A 17,824-nucleotide genomic window follows, 5' to 3' on the forward strand; every position below is an offset into this window, starting at 1 on the left:
GAGAGGGATTAGTAATTGGCATTCCAGGACAGCAGCCAATATAAGCCAGAACTGGCCCTGGCAAACGGACACACTCTCTACCTCCTGGCAGGTCCTGGGTAATTGTGAAAGAGAACACAGTGCCCTGGGGCCTGTGGAGCTGATGAAGAGAGCATATTCCTAAGCAGGCAGAACACCCAGGACTTACACAGGTTCAAACCCCCTCAACCAACTTTGACTTAAGGACTCTGGCCACTCTCCATACATTGTCCTCAGAAAGTCCACTCAAGGGACCATTTCCTTCCGTGACAATCTCCGTCTACCTCTCTAGCTAGAAAACCACAGTGGGCCTCACCAATCAAGCTGCTTAAAAATCAAATCCAAACTTGCAGCTTCCTGAGGTTCTAGCTCCTTCTCCATGGAACCGATTCAAAGTTTATTTTAGTCTGCTTCCAATTGCTGCAGTCCTTCCCCCTGAGAGGAGACCAGCAGTCTCCTGCCTCCCTCCCTCCCTCTTCCTCCCTCCCTCCCCCTCCCCACCCTCACCCCCAGGCTATATTCCAAAGTCCCTTCTCAGCCTAGGAGGTAATGAAAGATGCTGAGGTAGTTGGATTGCTTCAGGTTGAACAGCAGAGTGAGTCCTTACACAGAGCAAAGTTTCCTTTCTGATTTTCATTCATGACAAAGCTTCTTCCTCTTGGGCCGCCTGAGCAGCTAGAAGTTGGCTTACTCCTTCTCTTACACTTCTCATCCTTTCCAGACAGTTCATTCCATTGGTTTAACGGCAACAGGTCTTGTAACCTTAGCCATACCTGGTAAACGTGGTCCAGACTCCTCTCTAGTTTCTAACATTGTTGATCTTCAGTGGTTTATGGGAAATACCCCCCACCCTGCCCCATCTCAGTTGGGTTCCCAGTTTTCCTCATTGCCACATAAAAGCTATTGCTTTACCAACCGAAACACCCAGTACCAGGATGTGTTCATTTCTGACAGTTTCCCATGAGCACGTTCCTTCTGGAAATTCACTGGCACTCACCAGCCCCATAAGAAAACGATTGACATTTTACACTGGATACGAATTAGATGTTGGCATTACCTGGTTCATCTGGTTGTTTCATCTTGCCTCAAATCAAAGTGGGAAAATATCCTTTTTTTAATTACTAAATCAGCATTCCACCTGTCGGACTATGGAGATTGTGTTGCAGAAAGAGGGGTGTGTGTCTGTGAGCGATAGACTAGGATGAATTTGTAATGACACAAAAGTGAAATAAAATCAGGGCAACTACCGGCATAAATTGAATACATAGAATCTGAATACAGTGAGTGCAGAAATCCAAGCTCTCAAAATGTTAATGTTCTGTCTACTTCCTCTCCCGTTACCACAGAAACCAAATGACCGTGACCACAAAGTGAAAATAGCACTGGGAAATGGCTTACGGGGAGACGTGTGGAAAGAGTTTATCAAGAGATTTGGGGACATCCATGTGTACGAGTTCTACGCTTCCACTGAAGGCAATATTGGATTTATGAATTACCCAAGAAAAATCGGTGCTGTCGGAAGAGCCAACTACCTCCAAAGAGTTAAGTACACTGAAAAATTAGCGCAGCATAGCTGACTTTCAGAATACAGACCTTTAAAGCTGTACCACAAAGTAACATCAGAACTACCAAGAGAAACTTGCCCATTGTCTATGATGATGACCTTTTTGAGATCATCTCATAATCATAGCAACTCATTACTTTCAACATTTGAAACCTGTATGAAATCACCCTCCCTTCATTCACACTTGTACATGAGGGGAAAAAAACCTTGTGGGTCACCTTTCCGTAAATGCAGTGTCACATTTCCGTGAAATGCAGTGTTTCCCTTTAATTGAGGGGTGCATAAAAATCACATGGGGAGTTCTTTATGTATACGGGTATAGGTTCCCAACCTCCTGGCTTTGGAGTCATTTGTTCTGAGATAAGGCCCTTGGTGCTTTTAAAAGCTGTGCAGGGTTAAGACCAGCAGCCAGGACCTTCCAGAGAAGTGGGATGTTCTGATTGACATGTATGTTCTCCTCGTGGGTCCACCAGAAAGACGTGTCTTCTCTTCCCTCTCTCCAGTGTTTTGTTGCCTGGGGACCCTGCAGGTCTGTTTTCTTGGTGGCCAGTCAGTCATTCTAAGGATGACCCATGGATACTGACCGGAGCTCCAGTGACCTGTACAGTGATCGCCGTCATCGTGCCTCTATCAGGGAAACAGCCAGGAGCTCTGAGACAGCCTTTGTCCCCAGGGATTGACCAAGGGAATAGTCCATATGCTCAGTGCTGTGGCTCTGAAGGGCAGACTCCAGTGCCCACTGTGTCCTAGCTGAGGGGCCCCAGGAAGTTACTTACAGTCCTTAGACCTCAGTTTCCCACCCCATGCTAGCTGAGTAGCCCCAGGAAGTTACTTACATTTCTTAGGCCTCAGTTTCAACATCTTAAAACAGAGATAAAAAGAAAAGATTGAGCCCACGGGCTAGCCCAAATTCGGTGTCAATAAGGGGAAAGACTTGCCAAGTTATTTATGTAAAATCCCTGTTGTGTAATAACCTTGGGCATTAAGCCTTCCATTTCTTATACTCTGGTGGGAGCACAAGGCATTCCCAAGTCCAAGGACCCTCTCCAGTGACGGCACCAAGCCCACACTGGACAGCTCACTCCCTGACCTCTAGACCTGTGCTGTCCAGTGTGGTAGCCTCTAGCCAAGTGTAAATATTTAAATGTCAATAAAGCAAAAGTTTGAATTCAGCCCATCATTCACAGTAACCGCTGCCTTGCAGGTGCTCAGGGGGCACATGTCAGTGACACTATCCTGAGCAGAGCAGGTATTTCCACCACCGTGAACAATCCTACCGAGCCACACTTCTACAGGCTGGGACGTTAGTGTCAGGCCAGCGTGAACTAGCCCAGCCGTGGAGATCAAGGCTAAACACTAGCAAGCTGGCAGTGTTGCTCCTATTGACCTCAGAGAGAGGACTTTAATGGAAATTTGTCTCCTACAAACTTCCACTTACATATGCGCAGATACACTACTAGTTCTTTACTTTCTCACCCGTTGGTTGTCAGATTTTTATTGTCAGTTTTTCTGTACTAAACAAACACCTTTAAAAAGAAAAAGAACTTTTAAAAAGTATTAAGGTGTCCCAGCAGCTAATGTGGAAAGAAGCATTAATTACAACCACAAAATTTTTGACATTCTTATAAATTAAATCAGTGTACATTTATTGTCCAAAAATGCCACTTGGGGATTTTGAGTTGTTTTGTTTTGTTTTGCTTTTTTGAGACAGGGTTTCTTTGTAGCCCAGTCTGGCCTTGAACTCAGAGACCAACCAGCCTCTGCCTCCAGAGTACTGGGATTAAAGGCGTGTGCTACCACGCCCAGCACCACTTGGGTTTAATGGAGTTGAATTTGAGCTGGCACAGTAAACATGGCGGGCAGTTATATTTGGACACTGTTGTACTTGCTGATTTCCTTGAGTGGGGAAAATAATATGCTTAGTATTATGATGGTATACATTCTTAACTGTCAAACTGTGTGTTAATGTAGAGTTGGGCTGTTGGTGCTCTAAATGTGGTTTCAGTTTTGTAGTACAGGGATTGAACCCAAGGCCTTGCACATGCTAAACAAGCATTTACTGCTAAGCCACGACCCAGACCTTTTAAAAACCTGTATTTTAGGCCAGGTGGTGGTGGCGCACGCCTTTAATCCCAGCACTTGGGAGGCAGAGCCAGGCGGATCTCTGTGAGTTCGAGGCCAGCCTGGGCTACCAAGTGAGTTCCAGGAAAGGCGCAAAGCTACACAGAGAAACCCTGTCTCGAAAAAACAAAAAAAAAAAAAAAAAAAAAAAAAAAAAAACACCTGTATTTTAGGATAAACTCTTACTAAGTTTCCCATACTAGCTCCAACTTGTGATCCCCCTGCTTCAACACACACACACACACACACACACACACACACACACACACACCCCGTGTAGCTGGGATTACAGGTATGTTCCACCACTCCTGGCTATGATAGCCTTCTAATAACTTTATAGTCATGCCTGAAATAATTTTTTCTTTGATTCTTAAATATAATGAATAAAATGAATAATGTGTCCCTGGGGATGAGGATACTAGCCATCTGATGGTAACATATTAATACATTATCAGATATGACTTTAAATCCATTTGTAATCTGTCCACCAAAAGATATGCATGACAATCAGGCGGTGGTGGCGCACGCCTTTAGTCCCAGCATGAGGGAGGCAGAGGCACGCAGATCTCTGTGAGTTTGAGGCCAGCCTGGGCTACAGAGTAAGTTCCAGGAAAGGTGCCAAAGCTACACCGAGAAACCCTGTCTCGGGAAGAAAAAAAAAAACAAGATATGCAAGAGAAAGATCCTAAAAGTTTTATTTATATAGACCAAAATTAGAAATAATTCAAGAACCCATTAAAAATATCCATTAACAGAATAAAGTGTAGTATATTTATACAAGAGAAAACTGAATGTCAATAAAAATGGGCTCTTGGTCTCCAGTAGGTCTGGAGTTGAAGCTCAGAGGTGGGGCATTTGTATAGCTTGTGCTAGGTCTGGGCTCTGTCTCTGGTATCATCATCCACAGCGCCACCACTGAGAAGAGCAGCCACGTGGGCTGATGTTCTCAGACATAGAAACTAAAATAAGACATGCATGCCCACACTTACTTATCAGGTTTAAAATTAATAGGTAGTGATAAAAGTCAGAATGGTGATTGACTACACAGGAGGCAGAGAGCAACTTCTTCAGTATAATGAAAATGTTTTATATGTGTATCTGGGTGGTAATTACAGATGCAAAATTCCACCCATGAAAATATATGTGGTATGTGTCCTTTCTGCACTTTTTGTAATAAAGTAAGCATAGAAAAATCTACAACGCTCAGTTGATGTACTCAAATGCTATTTTTTTAACTTTGGCAGAAAGTTGTAAGGTATGAGCTGATTAAATATGATGTGGAGAAGGATGAACCTGTCCGTGACGCAAATGGATATTGCATCAAAGTCCCCAAAGGTACTGTGGACTTTTTGTGCAATTAACTGTGCACAAAATTATCTTGACTAAGCAACATTTAAGAACTAACATAGTATTGCCAGCTGGTAAATTTTATTAAATTTAGTAGGGGAAAGATTTTTATTGACATACTCTAAATATATATATATAAATTGAAGGCACTGGCTTACTGTAACATATAATTATACTTTTAAGCTAGTTGAGAACCTTGCTTGTAAGGTACTTTTTGGAAAGGTCCAGACTGCTATGGCTGCAAAGCTTTAGGTGGACCTTATGTTTATGCTTTTACCCACTATGCATTTGTCTAGTTATGTGTAGGAATCATTACTGAGTAAAAGATTAACAATAAGATAATTACAACTAGGTGATCATGCAGAATAAGGTTTGGTATATGTGTCCGTGACATACATGCACACACACATGGTCTGTATATGTTCCTTTTCTTACTGCTGTGGTCAAACACCCTACAGGAAGCATCTTAGGGGAGAAAGGGCTTGTCCTGGCTCACAGTTGAAAAGACACAGTCCATCATGTTGTTGAAGGCAGAATGGCAGGACTATAAGGGGGCCATATTGCATATACAGTGAAAAAGCAGAGCACAGACAGGAAATGGAACCCTACAGTGAGGCTCTGCTTCATATAAGGTCCATAGCCTTCCAAATAATCACTACCTCTTGGGAAGTTCAGACACTTGAGCCTATGGGGGACATGTCACATTTAAACCACAGCATGGTAGATATGGATATGGATATGGATATAAGAAATGACACTTCCTTCGGCCAGTTTCTTGTCTGTACCAACTTGTGCCAACAGTTTTAGGATGATGATAAAATGTGCTTAATCTCTTCACAAAAATAAATAGCAATTTACTCTCTTCTGTCTTAGGTGAGGTCGGACTCTTGGTTTGCAAAATCACACAACTTACACCATTTAACGGCTATGCTGGAGGAAAGTCTCAGACAGAAAAGAAAAAACTCAAAGATGTCTTTGAGAAAGGAGACCTCTATTTCAACAGTGGAGACCTCCTCATGATTGATCATGATGATTTCGTCTATTTTCATGACAGAGTTGGAGATACATTCCGGTGGGTTTCTCTGAATTGTTGAGTTCAAAAGAAATACATGCACACTTTGGCCTATTCCTGAGCTGGAATCAGACGCCTGTCTCCCACAATGCTTCAGTTCTTCCTGCCTCTTGTGTGCCATTTTGTCTCCTACATTCCCAGAGAATAAGGAGTAAAGTATAAAGTGTCTCTCTACAGCACAAATAAGCATAAAGGCAGGACATCCCTTCCGTGTTTCTGGAGCCCCAAGTCCACCCGGCTGCTCTTGCATGCATGTCCTGCACATTTCGCAGCTGCTCTTGCATGCATGTCCTGCACATTTCGCAGATTTTTTTCTAGTCAGACAGCTTTCAGCTTTCAGATGAAAACATTGACGTGAAGCTGACCTGGTTGAAAAGGTGTGAAGTTCAGTGCCTGTTTCCCTCCCTTCCCTTTTGTCCTCTGTCTCCAGCCAAATGGTTTCCCACAAAATCCCCAGGCTAGCGTAAGGATGTTTGGAAGTCAGTTTGGTAAATGGTGGCATGTATTGATGTAACTAACCGTCTTTTTAAATAAGAAACACAGAAACAATGTAAAAGAGAAAGCCGAGAGGTCAGAGCTCAGAGCTAAAATCTCACCCTTCCTCCTGCTGTCCCAGCTTCGCGAAAAGAGAGCTACTTCCTGTCGGTTCGTTTTTTTTTTTTATAGTATGTTGTTCTGCCTTCTCATTGGTTGTAAACCCAAACACATGACTGCCTCGTCACTGTCTGAATGTACAGCCCCCTAGGTCTTAAAGGCATATGTCTCCAATGCTGGCTATATCCCTGAACACACAGAGATCTTAGGGGATTAAAGGCGTGTGCCACCACCGCCACACTCTTGCTATGGCTCTAATAGCTCTGACCCCCAGACAACTTTATTTATTAACATACAATCAAAATAATAATTCAGTACAATTAGATTACCACCACAGGTGTGAATCCCCAACAATAGGGTCCTCCAGCTCAGGGCAGAGGCTTCCTTCCTGTGTGGATTCCCTGAGACAGGAATGCCCCATACAGCACAGAATACAGTGTCTGATGCAGTCACTACCCTGGAGTGAGTAACTCAAGAAAGCATCAACTTCAGCTGACTACAGTAGAAAGATCAAAGTTAGATGAGAATCAGACTCACCACAGCCCTGGCCACAGGTATAACCATCTTTTTTTTATTGGCTTACAAAAGCAACAGATTTTGTTTGGAACATGCCATAAGTTAATCATTCCTTCACCCATCTCTTGAGAGTTGGAATTTTTTGCCACCCTCAGTAAGAAGTTACTCCGGAAAGCTGGGGAGATGGCTAATACGGTATTTGCCTGGCAAGCACCAGGACCGGAGTTCAGTCCCCAGAACCCATATTTAAAAAGCTGGGCTTGATGCTAGGGGTTTGTAATCGAACCCTGGGGAGGCAGAAACAGGCAGATCCGTGAGCCTGCTGGCCCGCCAGCCACGCTAGCCAACTTGTTGAGCTCCGAGCTAGGGAGAGATCTTGCCTTAAAAGAGTGGACAATGCCTGAGGACAAGCACTCAAGAGTGTCCTCTGGCCTCCACACACGCACACATGCGCGCACACACACACACACACACACGCACACATGCATATGCACACTTACACAAAACATACACACGCATGTATTCATGAAGGCACACACACACACACACAAAGATACTTTTGAGAGACCTAAAGGGTATTTTCATAAAACCCCTAATTCTTAATTAAATTAAAAGAGCACCTGGCTGGGCCTTAACATTACAATCTTTATGTAATAAAATTACGATTTTTTTCTTTTTAACTAAAAACTGTGTTATGTGAGAACTTGAAATACAACTATGAAATTCTCCTAACTAGATTGCTAACTGCTGACTGAATTAAATAAGATATTATAGGGGAAAAGTGAGAGATCGAAACAAAGCTAAAAGAAGTTGGGATTTATTTCTGACATCCAGTGAACTTTCTTAGCCTAGTCTGGATCTCACATTCAAACACAGTGATGTCTATTATGCTTTGTGTGACAAGATTGAAATTCCACATTCTATTATCTAGGTCTAGACCCTTTTGCCTCCAACATATCACTACAAGTGAGCTGGGAATTTTAGGGGACCAGTATGGGAATACCAGCCACCTCGCCAAGGTCTAAAAGAAACACTGGCCAGAGAGCAAGCGTGACCTCAGCTAACCCTTGCTTTTCTCCCAGGTGGAAAGGAGAGAACGTAGCTACCACAGAAGTCGCCGACATAGTAGGATTGGTTGACTTCGTTCAGGAAGTGAATGTTTATGGAGTACCTGTGCCAGGTATGTAAGCAGACACGATAAATCCATCTGAACCCACACAGGCACTGAACAGAATCATCACGACAGGCCAAAGTTGGTCTTGCTTTCTCCCGCTGCCTGGAGAGTGAAGCTGCTGTCAATCAGCAGGGGTTAGGGCGTGTCTCTCTGCTCCAGGCACCACTGTCAGAGTAATTCAGTGCGACTGATGTGAACCTGCCGCTGTGTTTTAGCTGCTGCTTAATTTAGTTCTTAGGCAGGGGAGGTCTCCTACTTCCCAAGTCTCTGTTTTGGCGTACCTTGAGAGCTTGAGGGCTGCAAAGTGGTCTATTGCAAGTGGGAAAAATTATAGTTTTTAGAAAGAAAACTGGGAAAGGACAAATTTTGCTCAGCCTCTTTTTGTAGAGCAAGCTCCTAAGAGCAGAGCAGACCCTGAATTTCAGAATCATCAAGAGTGGAGTCGCTGAGGTGTCCACAGATCTGCCTCTGCCGGCAGGGTGGGAAGAAGCCTGGTTCCAACATCTGTGGGCTATTTCACAAGCCCCTCAAACTAGGGATAACACTGGCCTTGCCGTTGAAATTGTCAGAACTAATTTATTTCAGTTTCATAAATACCAAATATATTTCTCAAACGTATACTAGAGTTGACATAAGTATCAGTCATTTTAATTGAAGATATTAGAGAGGATTAAATTCTCCAAGTCAATGCCCAAATATAAGGTGTCAGGCTCTTATTGTTCCTAAAACCGAGTGTTTGGGATTCTCACCATTTATTCAAAGCAGAAATCAAAAGGCCCCCTTTCCTACATGCTGACAGTGTCACATGTTGTGTGACAAAAGTTTCCCTGGGGAAATGCGACATGAACATCGACTCACCCCGATAGAGAGCCCATAACAGACGCCACCAAAGTCCAACTTGGTGAACCAATGAGTTTTATTGGGTGAGGGGTGACTTACAGGAGCAGAAATGACTCAAAGACAATTGCCTCACCAAGGCCACCCCAGCATGGGTGGCAGCACACCAAGCTGGAACCTGGAGCACACCGCACAACCTGCAGGCTGCTCATCATGCTGGAGAGGGTCCTTTCCAGGGGCCTCAGTTGGTCTAAACCTCTTCCAGGCAGGCCAGCTGGTTTCTGCTTCTTCCAGGCAGCTGGTCTGGTCTGAGAGTCTTTGTAGTTGGCTTATCTGGGAGTGACTCTCTGCGGTTTTATTGCTTACTCTGGTAGGGCCATGAGTTCCTGAATCTACTTTAAGTTGTTTACTTTACTACATCATCTTATTTATTTTTTGTGAGAGTTTTTTTTTTTATTTCCATGCAATTATATATTATACGTAAAACATATTCTCCCGGGCTGGAGAGATGGCTCAGAGGTTAAGAGCACTGGCTGTTCTTCCAGAGGTCCTGAGTTCAATTCCCAACAACCACATGGTGGCTCACAACCATCTGTAATGAGATCTGGTTCTCTCTTCTGGCCTGCAGACATACACACAAACAGAATACTGTATACATAATAAATAAATAAATAAATAAATAAATAAATAAATAAATCCTTGAAAAAAATATTCTCCCTATATCCTATTCTCCCTTTTCTCATCCATCCACCACCAAGATTTCTACTTCCATGTTATATATGTACATATGATTTTATAAAATCTATAAAATCAAAAAAACCACAAATGAAAGAAAATACATGATATTTGCCCTTTCGAAGCTGGCTTGATTCACTTAGTATAATTATCTCCAGTTTTGTCCAGCTCCCTGCAGATGACCTATCCTCAGTCTTCCTTAGGGCTGGAAATTATTCCATTGTGTACACACGCCCCATTTTCTCATTCACTTGGGTTGTTTCCATACCTCAGCTGCTGTGACTGTGCTGTACACGCACTGACATGCAAGTGTCTCTGTGGTAAGCTGGAGTCCTTTGGCTACGCCCCAGCAGTGGACTAGCCGGGTCACATGTTAGCTCTGCTCTTGGTTCTGCTCAAGAAACCACCATGCTGATTTCCATAGTGGTTGGACTGATTTACATTCCCTTCAGCTGCAGGGTGGGCGTTTTTCTTACCTGTTTCCCTATGATCTCATGACAATGATGTGATGGAAAGCGTAGCCACATCTCAGGTCACAGAGGCTTGACAAGTGGTCTGGAAGGAAATGCAGCAGACCCTCAGCTGAGGTAACACAAGTGTCCAAGTCACGGTTGTCAGCCAGCATGACACCCTCCGCTGTTATACCCCCTCTTAGAGTGGTGGGTATGTTTCAAAGTGCTAAACCTTAAACCTTTTCTTAACTAGCCGGGGAATATCTAGAATGTGGATTGAAAGCCCAGTATTTCTCAAAGTGGAGTCTCAGATAAGCAGCGTCACCCGAAAACTTGCTAAAACTGACCTATGTCGGGTCCACTCAGATTTGCTTAGGGGGTGGGTCCAGGAAGCAGTACGTTTTAAAATCCCTCTAGTGACTCTTAAAAAAAACACTAGGCTAGGGGGTGTGGCTCCGTGGCAGAGCGCTTGCCCAGCAGGCGTTCAAGGCTCCGAGTTGGATCCTTAGCTCTCCCCCCACAACACACACACACAACGTTCAAATCTTATTTAGACGCCACAAAAATGTCCTAAAATGTATGGTAATTGGACAATGTACTAAACACCACTGAAGTGGTGAAGATGATGAATTTCATATTTTATACAATTAAAAAAAATACAGACATGATGGCGTACAATTGTGATCTCAGCCCTCAGTGGACTGAAGTATAAGTCACTTCAAGGTCAGCCAGAGCTAGGTAGTGAATTCCAGACTAGCCTGGGCTACATAGTGAGATCCAATATTTAAAAAAAAAAAAAAAAAAAGTACAACAACAAAAATCCCACTGAAGTATGAAAAGCACTGGAGCCTTTCTCAAAACATAGCCAATCTCACAGTCACCTGGGGAAGTTCGTAAATCCCAGAGCTAATGCATCAGAACTTCTAGAATTGGGATCTAGAATCTTCCGAGTGAGCTGGCAGTCAGGGTTGGCAGTCAGGGCGTAGAAGAAGGAAGAGGTCCTCCTGGGCAGTCAGAACAGGAAGCAGCTGTGTTCAGTGCTGTTCAGCAGCCCACCTGAAACAGTTTGAAATGATCAGGAAGAGGACATCATCCTGGAAACCCCCGTAACCAGAGGGACCAACCGTCAAATGGACTTGTTTCCAGAGTTGGGTGGTCACCAGCTGGGCATGTAAAAAGATGTTAGACCCTCTTCCATCTGAGAATTCTGAAAGCATTCTTACAGCAGTGGAAGGTTAAAAATGAACTCTAGCCAGGCGGTGGTGGCGCACGCCTTTAGCACTCGGGAGGCAGGAGCAGGCGGATCTCTGTGAGTTCGAGGCCAGCCTGGTGTACAGAGTGAGATCCAAGACAGGCACCAAAATTATACAGAAAAACCCTGTCTCAAAAAAACCAAAAAATAAAAATAATGAACTCTAAAGTCCCCGCTCCCCAGCCCCGTATTCTCGGTGTCACTCTGACTACCATCTGGCATCCGAGCCGTGGTAGACAGCTAACCCAAGCCTGGGAATACAGCAGGCCCTTCTCAAGTCAGGTGTGCATGCACCCGCGGTGGCTGTGGTCAGGTGTGCTGCTGGCAGGTGTGCATGCATGCCTGGCCATGGCTGTGGTCAGGTGTGCATGCACCAGTTGTGGCTGTGGTCAGGTGTGCATGCACTGGCCATGGCTGTGGTCAGGTGTGCATGCACCAGTCGTGGCTGTGGTCAGGTGTGCATGCACGGGGTGGGCGGTGGTGCGGGGGGGCAGGGTGCAGCTGGCATGGGTGGTCAGGTGTGCATGCACCAGTTGTGGCTGTGGTCAGGTGTGCATGCACCGGCCATGGCTGCGAGCCTGTTACCACCTTTGCACCAGGGAAGAACATCTTCTTTGGGACCTAGAATGCAGGCATCACACAAGAACAGTCCCATACTCTCTAGAAGTTCCGGTTCTCAGAAAAAACTTTCTGTGTTGATGAAAGTATCCAGTGGAGTAGCTAACAGTCACTGCTGAGTATGGAAAATATGGGTAGTACAACTGGAAAAATGAATTTTTCCTTTCACTTAATCATAATTGAGTTTTAGTTTTAATAACGGTAATGTGGGCAATGGGTGCTGTATTAGACAATACAGCTCTCAAGCCCTAACCTAAACCTTCTTCCTAGAGCTGAATTACTCAAAGGCAACCTCCAGGAGTCAGTGCAGAGGCCTGGGACCAACAGGCCCACCTCCCTCTGGATCAGGCATTGTCACTACCACAGCAAGGAGTCGGAGCCAGTCAGTGCAGAATATATCTGCTGCACCAGCTCCCCCATAATTCCAAGAGCAACTTACTAGGGATATTTGAGTTCCTGAGTCAGGTATGAGGGACGTCCTCCCCCCACCCCTTTTTTTTTTTTTTTTTTTTTTTTTTTTTTTTTTTTTTGAGACAGAGTTTCTCCTTGTGGTTACCCTGGCTGTCCTGGAATTCACTCTGTAGACCAGGCTGGCCTCGAACTCAGAGATCCACCTGCCTCTGCCTCCTGGGTACTGGAATTAAAGGTGTTTGCCACCACCATCTGGCTCCCTGCCCTCTCCTTCAGGTCAGAGGGAAACTGAATAAGGAAGTACCTCTTTTTTAAAAAAATATCCTTTTGTTTTTGCCTTCTTTAGAGCAATAGGTAAACATATAATCACCATGGGAGAGATTTCAAACGCTGGGGCCCAGGTGACGGAGGACGGCTCCTTCCTATCTGATTACAGCTAAGTAGTTCAGGGAAGTGGACCTGGACTCCCACTGGGTCTGCTGGATCAGGTAGAAAATATATTAATACCTAATTACTACTGTCCTCACAAGCAAACAATGGTAATTGTTCTAATCACCTCTCCACTAACAGCCCTGCTGTCGGGATCGGTTTTCTCTGTGTGGTGTACGTTCCCTTGAGAGTACTGGGCATGAATGGAAGGACACACAACAGCTCTCTCCTGTGCCTGTCTCTGCCCCTCTGCCCTGCAGCCTCTCTGAAATACAGAGAAGGAAAGCTGCTGGGACCTTTGAGTGAATAAGTATGTCTCAGAGGCGGTATTTGTGTCCACGGCACATATCGGACCCAACATTGCAAACTAAATGGCAAACCCAGCTCAGTTATTCATGATGGTGGAGCAAGACCTTTTGCTGGAATCAAAAAATAAAACAGACAAAAAATTCCCTTTAGCCCCAAGTTCAGTCAGTATCTTAGTCAGCTCTGTGCGGCTCACTAAGAACAACGGTGATGGCCACAAGCCAACCTGCCTGGATCAGTCTCTGATGGTGCCTGGTCCTTGCTGTATGACCTTGGACAAGTTGCCGAATGCCTTTAAATCTCAGTTTCTTCATCCTTGAAGTGATGGGGTAACATCTGCTCCTCTTCTTAAGGTTGTTGCTGTGGTTAAATAAGAATACACTGAGTATAGGCCCTGGCAACTATTAAAGAGTCAGCATAGAACTATTGTTAGTCTTGTTACTTAACTATTGGTTAACATTCCTAGTAATTATGCATTCATCATAGAATAATGTGGACATACGTGTTTGAAACAGAAGTTGGAACTATTCAAAAGAAACCTAATGTTTGTGGTTGCCACCGTCCATAGTTCTCTGACCTGGCAGAGCCTTGTGAGTGGAATTACCAGCTGATGTTTTCTTATTCTATTTCCAGGTCATGAGGGTCGAATTGGGATGGCCTCAATCAAGATAAAAGAAAACCATGAGTTCAATGGAAAAAAGCTCTTTCAGCACATCTCAGAGTACCTGCCGAGCTATGCGAGGCCTCGGTTCCTGAGAATACAAGTGAGGACACTTTCCAAGTTCAGTTCTCTCCCAGGCTCTTTCTTAGGGAACCTCCCCCTTCTCCCATGGTGATCACGTTTGCCAAATTTCTACCATGCTCACTAGACAGAGTTCAGGAAGAAGTTCTGTAGTTCAGTAAGAACAGGGAAATACCAGAAACAGAGCACACAGAAACCCAATCCAAATCTCTTCCCCACTAAAACGATAGGCCAATTTATTCACCTGTAGCCTTGGCAAATAACTAACAGAGTCAGTGTTTGATGAGGTGTCAAAGACACTTCAAGGAGAAATTAATTATCTAACCCTGCCGTTTCGGGTTTACTCTTCTGTTTTCTGTGCTTCAGCTAGCATGCAGAACCTTCTTATGCTAGCCAAACACTCTGCCACTGAGATACATCCACAGCCATGTTGTTTCCAATTCTAAAGAATACAAAATCTGCTGAGGCCCTACCCCTTCCTATAGGGGACATATAACTGAGCATCGTCGTAACTTGGAAGTGTCAAGCAGTCACTGGAGTTGGCTCAGTCCTCGTTAAGTACTTTGAGTCCTGTGGTTATGTAACTGAAGACTTGACAAAGTCTAGGGTCCTGAGTAGTGTTGAGTGCATTAGGGGTACTTCTGTCAATGCCCATAAAGGGCTGGCATTTGTTTTGCATGCAGCTGGTAAAGACAGAAACATGAACTGTCTTCAGATGTGTCTCATAACATTGAAGGGAGTCTTTAGCCTACCAGATAGACTGACTGGGAAAACAGAATCCCTTGTGAACAAATGACCCCTCTCCTGCTTCCACCCACAGCCGGGATAGCCCACCTTACCAGAGACCCCTCTCTCTACTCATAGTCTGCACACTGTTGGCAGCTCTTCATTCCACATGGAGCCTCTAAGGCTCTCAGCCAGTGGTTCTCAGCCTTCCTAAGGCTGTGACCCTTTAATACAGTTCCTCATGTTGTGGTGACCCCCAACCATAAAATTATTCTTGTTGCTACTTCATAACTGTAATTTTGCTACTGTTATGAACTGTAATATATATAACTGATATGCAGGATATCTGATATGCGATCCCTGTTGGGATCACAACCCACCAGTTGAGAACCACTACTCTAAGGAAGTAAAACAAATGCCTCACTTAGGGCCCCCATGTAGAGCTTCTGCAAATGGCAGTGTGGATACATACTCATCAGCTCTCACAACAAAGGAAGCCAGCATGCTGCCAATCCCCACCATCTCCACCCTAACCCTGCATCCTAACTCACTGTAAAGCACCACTAACACATAGATTGTCTATCTTTTTCAGGATACCATTGAGATCACTGGGACTTTTAAACACCGGAAAGTGACCCTGATGGAAGAGGGCTTCAATCCCACCGTCATCAAAGATGCCTTGTATTTCATGGATGACACAGCAAAAACCTATGTGCCCATGACTGAGGACATTTATAATGCCATAAGTGATAAAACCCTAAAGCTCTGAATATTTCCAGGTGACTATCTCATAACATTTCCAGAAAGACACTCAATAGACCTAGCATAGCCACTTGATATAATCCAACTTTAATTTGATTGACAATTATAAGGTGCAATTTTTTTAAGGAAATTATTCATTAAAAGGACAGTTTTTTTTTTAATTACACCTGAACCTTTGCAAGTAAAAAGATTTAGAGATAATTATTTTTCAATGTGCGCCTGCCATTTGTCCTTGCAAACGAAGCTTTTTGGAGAGAGGGCCTTATTTTTTTAAATACATAATAAACTATATTAACACTAACATATGAAACATTGCTGTCTCTTGTGCTTCTTTCTCTATTCTATGCAAATTCCGCATCTGTTATTCCAAACAGAGAGCGCCATTGGCCACAGGTGTCCTGCTCATCTTGGTAGGAATTGGCAAAGGAGAGGGAGGGTGAGCCAGCAATAACACAATGGGAATCCGGCTCCAAAGTAGGAGGCCCACCTTCCCCTCCCATAATCATCCTAGCCACTCTGCAGACAGTAACCAAAGCCAGAAATGTCAGCGTAGTCCTGAAATGCTCTGTCTCAGCTCCTCCTCTACTACTGTAACAAAACACCATGGCCAAGACAATTTAGAAAGGAAAGCGTTAAATTTGGAGGCTCATGGTTTCAGAGTGCTAGAGTCTATAACCACCGTGGTGTGTAGCAGGAATCTTAAAGAGTCTTTATTAATAAAACAAACCCAGAGCCAAGTATTGGGGTGCACACTGGAAGATCAGAGAGCCAGAACAAGCCACAGCTACCTCACCTGGCCAACTTCTCAGCTGGTCTTGTTTCCCCAGACTGGAAGCCTCTGAGTCCTCATCCAGAATGAGTCTCAGCTGAACTGTGCTCAAAAGCCTGAATGCTTAACCAGGCCAAATGCTTCCAGTTTCTGGTCCTCACGCCTTATATACCTTTCTGCTTTCTACCACCACTGCCTGGGATTAAAGGCTGGCTTTCTGGGATTAAAAGTGTGAGTCAACATGCCTGGCTGTTTCCAATGTGGCCTTGAACTCACAGAGATCCAGAGGGATTAAAGGTGTGAGTGCCACCATTTTCTAGCCTTTGTACCTAGTGGCTGTTCTGTCTCTGACCCCAGATAAGTTTATTAGGGTGCACAGTATTTTAGGGAACACAATACCACCACAGTGGTGGGAGCATGGCAGCGGGCCGGGCAGCCAGGTGCTGGAGCAGCAGCTGAGAGCTCACATCTGATCTACAAGCATGAGGAGAGAACTAACTAGGAATGGAGGGGCCTTCTGTCATTCTCTCATAAACCACCAAGGTGCCTGAGCCTGGTGTGTCCTCACTCCACACTTAAAAGATGTTCAGTAAGTATCTTTTTAGATACTTCAAGGGTTGCAAGAATATTTGCCCTCAGGACTCCTGTAGAAGCTATAGTAAAGAAACAGATCATTGCCGGGCAGTGATGGCGCACGCCTTTAATCCCAGCACTCAGGAGGCAGAGGCAGGCAGATCTCTGTGAGTTCGAGGCCAGCCTGGGCTACAGAATGAGATCCAGGACAGGCGCAAAACTACACAGAGAAACCCTGTCTCAAAAGAGAGAGAGAGAGAGAGAGAGAGAGAGAGAGAGAGAGAGAGAGAGAGAGAGAGAGAGATATCATCAGTGTGAAAGTAGCAAGCATGGGAACAGCCACTATTCAGCTTGTCATAGAGAAATTTGGGTCAGATTCTGACAAACTCCCCTAAATTGTTCAGAAAACAAAATACAGACTGATTCTGAGTCAGGGTCTCACTGTGTAGCCCAAGTCATCCTTAATTTCATCCTCCTCCTGCCTTAGCCCTGTTCCTGCTGGGATCACAAGCACGCAGCACCGTGCCCAGCTGGAAATCCAGATCCTTTTCATGTGATCGCCCCCAATATTTTGAAACTTCCAAACATCTCAAACAAAATGTAATGATGGAGCAGAAGAGCCTGGCTGTCCAAGGGCCATCTCAGGCTCACACACACCTGGGACCCTGCCTTACATCTCCCAGCGGAAAACTCATTCCACTCCCCAGTCAGTCTCCTGAGCACGAGTCTGTCCAAGGACATGAAGTCATTGGCCCAGGAGGGTTTGGGACTTTGTGAGGCGCTCTTTGTTCCTACGTTGACTGCCT

General features: G+C 44.6%; 1 protein-coding gene across 1 annotated transcript in view; it reads left to right on the top strand.

Annotated features, from left to right (window-relative positions):
- Slc27a2 (solute carrier family 27 member 2) overlaps window positions 1-15,986 on the top strand; it is a 40,391-nt gene extending 24,405 nt beyond the window's left edge. The window contains exons 5-10 of the mRNA XM_028892723.2: window positions 1,365-1,559; window positions 4,948-5,038; window positions 5,924-6,122; window positions 8,315-8,412; window positions 14,080-14,210; window positions 15,507-15,986. Coding sequence (XP_028748556.1) covers window positions 1,365-1,559; window positions 4,948-5,038; window positions 5,924-6,122; window positions 8,315-8,412; window positions 14,080-14,210; window positions 15,507-15,683 — 891 coding nt within the window. The 3' untranslated portion in view covers window positions 15,684-15,986. The remainder of the gene's footprint in view (window positions 1-1,364; window positions 1,560-4,947; window positions 5,039-5,923; window positions 6,123-8,314; window positions 8,413-14,079; window positions 14,211-15,506) is intronic.
- The last annotated feature ends 1,838 nt before the right edge of the window (window positions 15,987-17,824 follow it).

Source organism: Peromyscus leucopus, chromosome 4 (assembly GCF_004664715.2).
Source record: "Peromyscus leucopus breed LL Stock chromosome 4, UCI_PerLeu_2.1, whole genome shotgun sequence".
NCBI lineage: Eukaryota > Metazoa > Chordata > Mammalia > Rodentia > Cricetidae > Peromyscus > Peromyscus leucopus.